The 8,367-nt window shown below is 46.1% G+C and overlaps 1 protein-coding gene across 1 annotated transcript in view; it reads right to left on the bottom strand.

The window, feature by feature from the left end:
- Window positions 1-8,367, bottom strand: part of st3gal7 (ST3 beta-galactoside alpha-2,3-sialyltransferase 7) — a 27,595-nt gene that overhangs the window by 9,902 nt on the left and 9,326 nt on the right. The window contains exons 3-5 of the mRNA XM_024146316.2: window positions 6,402-6,760; window positions 5,891-6,077; window positions 2,780-2,920 (exon numbers count right to left, since the gene is read on the bottom strand). Of these exons, the coding sequence (XP_024002084.2) occupies window positions 2,780-2,920; window positions 5,891-6,077; window positions 6,402-6,760 (687 nt within the window). The remainder of the gene's footprint in view (window positions 1-2,779; window positions 2,921-5,890; window positions 6,078-6,401; window positions 6,761-8,367) is intronic.

The raw sequence follows: 8,367 nt of genomic DNA, 5'->3' as shown, positions 1-8,367 counted from the left end.
CTAACCTTCTTCTGTTTCTGTGTGTATCAAGTACTAACCTTCCTCTGTTGCTGTGTGTATCAGTATTAACCTTCCTCTGTTTCTGTGTTGTATCAGTAGTAAACCTTCCTCTGTTTCTGTGTGTATCAGTACTAACCTTCCTCTGTTGCTGTGTGTATCAGTAGTAGTAACCTTCCTCTGTTGCTGTGTGTATCAGTAGTAACCTTCCTCTGTTGCTGTGTGTATCAGAAGTAACCTTCCTCTGTTCTGTGTGTATCAGTACTAACCTTCCCTCTGTTGCTGTGTGTATCAGTAGTAACTTCCTCTGTTCTGTTGTGTATCAGTAGTATAACCTTCCTCTGTTCTGTGTGTATCAGTACTAACCTTCCTCTGTTGCTGTGTGTATCAGTACTAACCTTCCTCTGTTGCTGTGTGTATCAGTAGTAACCTTCCTCTGTGCTGTGTGTATCAGTACTAACCTTCTCTGTTGTCTGTGTGTATCAGTAGTACTAACCTTCCTCTGTTCTGTGTGTATCAGTAATAACCTTCCTCTGTTGCTGTGTGTATCAGTAGTATAACCTTCTCTGTTGCTGTGTGTATACAGTAGTAACTTCCTCGTGCTGTGTGTATCAGTACTAACCTTCCTCTGTTGCTGTGTGTATCAGTACTAACTTCCTCTGTTGCTGTGTGTATCAGTAGTAGTAACCTCCTCTGTCTGTGGTATCAGTACTAACCTTCCTCTGTTGCTGTGTGTATCAGTACTAACCTTCCTCTGTTGCTGTGTGTATCATAGTAGTAACCTCCTCTGTACTGTGTTGATCAGTACTAACTTCCTCTGTTGCTGTGTGTATCAGTACTAACCTTCCTCTGTACTGTGTGTATCAGTACTAACCTTCCTCTGTTGCTGTGTGTATACAGTACTAACTTCCTCTGTTGCTGTGTGTATCAGTAGTAGTAACCTCCTCTGTACTGTGTGTATCAGTACTAACCTTCCTCGTTTACTGTGTGTATCAGTAGTAACCTTCCTCTGTTGCTGTGTGTATCAGTAGTAGTAACCTTCCTCTGTTCTGTGTGTGTATCAGTAGTATAACCTTCCTCTGTTGCTGTGTGTACAGTATAACCTTCCTCTTGGCTGTGTGTATCAGTACTAACCTTCCTCTGTTGCTGTGTGTATCAGTAGTAGTAACCTCCTCTGGTACTGTGTGTATCAGTATAACCTTCCTCTTTCGTGTGTATCAGTACTAACCTCCTCTGTTGCTGTGTGTATCAGTACTAACCTTCCTCTGGTACTGTGTGTATCATAGTACTAACCTTCCTCTTTTGCTGTGTGTATCAGTAGTAGTAACCTTCCTCTGTTGCTGGTGTGTATCAGTACTAACTTCTCTGTTGCTGTGTGTATCAGTACTAACCTTCCTCTGTTGCTGTGTGTATCAGTACTAACCTTCCTTGTTGCTGTGTGTATCAGTACTAACCTTCCTCTTGTTGCTGTGTTATCAGTATAACCTTCCTCTGTTGCTGTGTATCAGTACTAACCTTCCTCTGTTGCTGTGTGTATCAGTAGTACTAACCTTCCTCTGTTGCTGTGTGTATCAGACTAACTTCCTCTTGTTGCTGTGTGTATCAGTAGTAGTAACCTTCCTCTGTTGCTGTGTGTATCAGTACTAACCTTCCTCTGTTGCTGTGTGATAGTAGTACTAACCTCCCTCTGTTACTGTGTGTAATCAGTATTACTAACCTTCCTCTGTACTGTGTGTATAGTAGTACTAACCTTCCTTGGTCTGTGTGTATCAGTATTAACCTTCCTCTGTTGCTTGTGTGATCAGTACTAACTTCCTCTGTTGCTGTGTGTATCAGTAACTAACTTCCTCTGTTGCTGTGTGTATCTAGTAGAGTAAACACTTCCTCTGTTGCTGTGTGTATCAGTAGTAGTAAACCTTCCTCTGTTTGCTGTGTGTATCAGTAGTAGTAACCTTCCTCTGTTGCTGTGGTATCTAGCTATTAACCTCCTCTTGTCTGTGTGTATCAGTACTAACCTTCCTCTGTTGCTGTGTATCAGTACTAACCTTCCTCTGTTGCTGTGTGTATTAGTACTAAACCTTCTCTGTGCTGTGTGTATCATACTAACCTTCCTCTGTTGCTGTGTGTATCAGTAGTACTAACCTTCCTCTGTTGCTGTGTGTATCAGGTACTAACCTTCCTCTGTTGCTGTGTGTATCAGTAGTAGTAACCTTCCTCTGTTGCTGCTGTGTATTCAGTTACAACCTTCTCTGTTGCTGTGTGTATCAGTACGTATAACCTTCCTCTGTTGCTGTTGTATCATAGTATAACTTCCCTGTGCTGTGTATCATACTAACCTTCCTCTTCTGTATGTGTATCAAGTACAACCTTCCTCTGTTCTTGTGTATCTAGTTAGTAACCCTCCTCTGTTGCTGTGTGTATCCAGTACTAACCTTCTCTGTTCTGGGTATCAGTGTAGTAACCTTCCTCTGTTGCTGTGTGTATCAGTTCTAACCTTCCTCTGTTGCTGTGGTGTATCAGTAGTACTAACCTTCCCTCTGTTTACTGCGTTTTTGTGATCAGTATTTACTAACCTTCCTCTGTTACTGTGTGTATAAGTAGTACTAACCTTCTCCTCTGGTACTGTGTGTATCAGTACTAACCTTCCTCTGTTGCTGTGTGTATCAGTAGTAGTAACCTTCCTCTGTTACTGTGTGTATCAGTAGTAGTAACCTTCCTCTGTTGCTGTGTGTATCAGTAGTAGTAACCTTCCTCTGTTGCTGTGTGTATCAGTAGTACCAACCTTCCTCTGTTGCTGTGTGTATCTTTGCAGTGCTAGGCCTGTCTTGTGCATGATCTCTGGGTTGAGTATCTGGATGTTCTCCGGCTTCAGAGGAATGTTCTCCACTACGTCTCTCCAGAACCACAGCTTGGACCACCAGCTCTAGACAACACAACCACAGGAAGCAGAACCAATTCAGAAACAGCTCTAGAACACAAACATAAACAGGATTGGGGAGTAATTGATTGCATGTAATCAGTTACATGTAATCTGATTAGAAAAAAACTAACTGTATTCATTTACGTTTACAAGCAAAAATTGTAATTTTTGTAATTTTATTTGTAATTGTATTACAATTGTAAAATTGTAATTGTATTGTAATCTGATTACAGATACTTTTGAAAGACGAGGTTATTACTTCTTGGATTACTTTTAAATTCAGAAAGACTGTTTACGAAAATTTAATTCGAAGTGCAAATAGGATCATTTTGGTCATAAAGTCATAAAGTCATAAAGTCTGAATGTGTCACAACGAGTAAATGAAGGTTAGTTTACAATTATGTTGTCACGACTTCCTCCGAAGTCGGTCCCTCTCCTTGTTCAGGCGACGTTCGGCGGTCGACGTCACCGGTCTTCTAGCCATCGCCGATCCACCTTTCATTTTCCATTTGTTTTGTCTTATCTTCCCACACACCTGGTTTCAATTCCATCAATTACATGTTGTGTATTTAACCCTCTGTTCCCCCCATGTCCTTGTCCGGTATTGTTTATTGTAAGTGCTTGTGCACGTTATGTCTGGTGTGTATTTAACCCTCTGTTCCCCCCATGTCCTTGTCCGGTATTGTTTATTGTAAGTGCTTGTGCACGTTATGTCTGGTGTGCGTCGGGTTTTGTACCCACTTATTGATTGTTCTGTTTTCCGGTGGGTTTTTATTATTAAACTGCGCCGTTGGAAACACAGTTTTTGCTCTCCTGCGTCTGACTTCTCTGCCGCCAGAACGCACCCCTTACATATGTCAACAATTCATACCCCCTTCTTGCCTATTAGCACGTGGTGGCACCGTGTTTTCTGGGAAAAGACTGGGCAACTTTGCTTTGCATGGCCCTGGTGGTAACCTAGTTGGCGCAAAATAAAGAAATGCCTGAAACTAGATCCCCTACATACTGGTCTGAAACTAGATCCCCTACATACTGGTCTGAAACTAGATCCCCTACATACTGGCCTGAAACTAGATCCCCTACATACTGGCCTGAAACTAGATCCCCTACATACTGGTCTGAAACTAGATCCTCTACATACTGGTCTGAAACTAGATCCCCTACATACTGGTCTTGACAAGAAGAAAATAATATTTTTCACTGTTCAACCAATCCAGTAAATGTAGAGGAGGAGTTAAGATGGAGTGTCGCCTTGTTAACGTCCGAAAGGGGAAGTTGTGTCACAGGCTCTCTTTCCATTTCCCCTGAAAACCGGAACACCCAGTTGTTGGGGACTCAGCAGAGGCGGGTGCAGATCTCTCCTTAGAGGACAAATGGAATGATTGAAAATGAACAAACCCCGCACACCCAGGGCAACGAACTCGCCCACTGGAAAGTCTTCCCTAGACAGTGGTTAGTACTTGCCCTTATCCACTCTATCCAAATATCCAGTGAAAATGGGCTTCCATAAAGTTGTTCAACAATCTTAGGCAGATGGCATCTGACTATGTTCTACTTGGGCTGTCAACCATCAAACCTGAGACTGGTGTGCTGTTGGTAAGGAGCTACATTTTGTTTATAGCTAGCTAGTTATAGCTCTCGAAAAACTTTAGGCGCCATTCTGCCTTCTCCCTGTAGTTCTCAGCCATTAGCTTCGCCTACGACTGCCTCATGTGAACTACAGTCCCGACGCTGTTTTAACGTTTTGAAACATCAATAATCATTGCTTGAGATACAGCTTTCCAAACATTATGGCCCTTGTCTTTTATCAGCGAGAAAGAATCCTTCAAGTAAAAAAATACACTTATTGTAGCAGTTTTGCAAAGATCCATCCAGCTATGGAGCCTCCATCTGACCAAACTACACTTCTGCTACACTTCCCAAGTTACACTTACATAGTTGTGCGGAGCATACTAGATAGCTAATTTGCACAATTGTCGCCTCTTGTCTTTCGTAAACAAACGCTGTAACATGGAGATCTGGCCGTGTGGGAACACTAACCCTATCAATCCGTGTATCAATTTAACCTTTTGTTTTTTGAAAATTATATAAAATATAAAGACCTTATGCTTCTAAAACCGCAAGCAGTGTTCAGATTGAGCATCGGGGCTCTTAACAAAACTCCCCCGTACAGAAAACGCCTTCGTCCAATGACTCTTAAGTGTAATGTAATGGAACTGAGAGTCATGATCAAGGGCTAGCTAGCTACATGTCATTCTTTGATAGGCTAATGCCACTATGATACTAGGGTATAATACTGTGAAGTAACTAGCTAAATACATAGCCTCTCCTTAACATATAACGGGAGAGGAAGATTTGCATATCTAACGTTGCACCTGAAGACAGGTTTGATACCTGCTAGCTAACGTAAACTAGCTAGCTCATAATCAAGCAAACCTGACATGTTTGATGCATGTTGTCGGCTTTCTTTCAATAATGTTTAAACTCAAACTGGCTGGCTACTGTCCTTGTAGGTTTTGATTGAATGGCAAAGACACACCCATGAAACAGCCACATCAAACCACACCCCCAACACAACTCTCGTTTGCCTACGCTCATGGCCGCTAGCATTTCCTAATGACCATTGATGAAAACAAGGCCAAATCAGGAAGTGCAGTTGACCTTTTAGTTTATTCCACCTGAGTGAGTCTGACAACAAGTCAGAGACCACTATGATAGCATACCAAATGCAGTAACTGAAAGTGCAGATTATGTTAGGGTAATCCAAAAGTTTTGTTACTGATACAAATCTTGGACAGGTAAGTAGTAACTGTAACGGAAAGTAACCTACCCAACCCTGTCCATGGACAGCAGAACGTATAGAAGCTACTTTAGAAGTAATTTTCTGTCTGCAAATCTGCACTAAAATTCCTCAAGCCACTGTGTCTCTGACAGGGAAACAAACAGACAAACAGGTAGTAAACACATTCCCACCAGAGGCTGTTTGGTGATGACAGACGTGAGCCAGTCCAGGTCCAGGCACTTGTAGACCACCAGGGTAACCAGGGAGGTGTGTCTGTACTCGTTGGGGGAAAGGGGAGCTCCCTCTGGGTACATCAGACGGACAGTGGTCCTGGAGCCTGCGTCCCTCTCAAAACCTGACACTGGGGCGTTGTTCATCCTGAGAGGACAGAGAAGAGTGTGAAGGGGAAGGAGAAAGAGGAGGGGAAGGAGGCGAGAGAGGAGAAGGAGGAAAACACAGCTTCAGACAATACAAATCTAATCCAGTATATCCCCTTAGTGACCAGGAGTGGTAGAGGTTAGTTTGGTTGCTTTGATGTATTTATTTTAGCAGTCTGGAAAACTAAAAACGAGATTGGTTATAATATCAGAAACAGACTATCACTTAGGTGGTACAGTAGGGGGTCATGGAAAATATTATCTGATTTAAAAATATGTAATTCTTTTACAATTACATTGATTGTATGTTTGATTGGTCATTCACCTGATGATGACATCATACTGGTCAATATGGGATCCCAGGTGGCTGCCATGTAGCACCCCTCCACTGCCCACCACCACACACCTCCTACAGCCCCCACCCCTACCTCTCCCCTCCAGGGATGGGGGCAGGCCTGGATGAGTTAGAGAGGCCAGGGCCCGAGCCACGCTCTCGTCACAGCCCTGGAGGCCCAGGGGAGGAGCCAAGTCCCAGGGAATACGCCTGTCTGCTGCAATCCCCGACTGGAGGAACACAGGGATGTCCTGGAGGTCTGAGGAGGAGTCCAAGGACAGGAGACGAGACACACACCAGCCTGGATGGCAGGGCTGCACAAGCAGGGAGGCAGAGCGGTTTAGTAAGACCTGGAGGAGAGAGGAGAGACGGGGAGTTTAGTAAGACCTGGAGGAGAGAGGAGAGAGGAGAGGGGAGAGGGGAGAGAGACGGGGAGTTTAGTATGACGCCTGGAAGGGAGTCGCAGAGGAGAGAGGACGAGGGGCAGAGCGGGCAGCAGGAGGAGCAAGGGACGGGGAGTTTAAGTATGACCTGGAGGAGAGGGAGAGGACGTGGAGTTTAGTAAGAGACTGGGAGGAGAGAGGAGAAGAGGAGAGGGGAGAAAGGGGAGAGGGAGGGGAGTATAGTATGACCTGGAGGAGAGAGGAGAGAGGAGAGGGGAGGAGAGGGGAGAGGGAACGGGGAGTTTATATGACCTGGAGGAGAGAGGAGAGGGACGGGAGTTTAGTAAGACCTGGAGAGAGAGGAAGAGAGGAGAGGGGAGAGGGGAGAAGGGACGGGGAGTATAGTAATGACCTGGAGGAGAGAGGAGAGACGGAGAGAGGGGAGGGGAGAGGGACGGGGAGTATAGTTATGACCTGGAGGGAGAGGAGAGGAGAGGGAGAGGGAGAGGACGGGGAGTTTAGTAAGACTGGAGGAGAGAGGAGAGACGGGGGAGTTGTAAGAGCGAGGGGAGGAGAGAGGAGAGGAGGAGGTAGGGGAGGGAGAGAGGGGAGAGGAGGGGGAGAGGGACGGGGAGTATAGTTATGACCTGGAGGAGAGGGGACGAGGGGTAGGGGGAGATGGGGGAGAGGGACGGGTAAGTGACCGAGGAGAAGGAGGAGGGATGAGAGGAGGAGTTGCCTGACCCCCTGGATGAGAGGAGATGAGGGAGAGGGAGAGGGAGAGAGGGGAGTTAGTATGACCTGCGCGATTGACCTGGAGAGAGAGAGGGGCAGGGAGGGGAGAGGGGTAAGAGGGACGGGGAGTTTAGTATGACCTGGAGGAGAGAGGAGGGGAACGTGGAGTTTTTAGTAAGACCCTGGAGAGGTTGATAGATGATGTAGAGGAGAGGATGATGTGACGATATGAGTTGAGGCGAGTTTAGGTAGACCGGCGGAGAGAGTGAGGAGGGCGAGTAAGGGAGAGGGGAGAAGGGACAGGGAGTTTTAAGTCATGACCCCTGCCCGGAGGAGAGAGCGAGAGGGACGGGTGGTGAGTGTTAGTAGAGACCTGGAGGAGAGAGGAGAGAGGAGAGGGGAAGAGGGGAGAGGGAACGGGGAGTATAGTATCACCTTTAGGAGGAGGGAGAGGGGAGAGGGGAGATGTGGGAGAGGAGACGGTGGTTAGTATAGTATGGATGAGAGGGGGAGAGCGTGAAGGGGGGGTGAGTTAGTATATCCTGAGGAAGGGGAAGAAAGCAGGGGAGTTATAGACTGCGAGGAGAGAGACGAGGGGAGTGGACGGGGAGTTTTAAGTAATGCCCTGGAGGAGAGACGAGGAGAGGGACGGGGAGTTTAGTATGACCCTGAGAGGAGAAGAGGAGAGGGAGGGAGAGGGAGAGGGGGAGAGGGGAGAGGGACGGGAGGGGCGGGGGGTTTTAGTTTTTTTATGAGAAACCCCTGTGTCCTGCCCTCTGGGAGGAGGAGAGTAAGGGACGTGGAGTTTTAGGTAAAGATGAACCCGGTGGCGGAGGGAG

Source organism: Salvelinus sp. IW2-2015, unplaced genomic scaffold, assembly GCF_002910315.2.
Source record: "Salvelinus sp. IW2-2015 unplaced genomic scaffold, ASM291031v2 Un_scaffold16363, whole genome shotgun sequence".
NCBI lineage: Eukaryota > Metazoa > Chordata > Actinopteri > Salmoniformes > Salmonidae > Salvelinus > Salvelinus sp. IW2-2015.
This window is presented reverse-complemented; position numbering and strand designations above follow the sequence as displayed.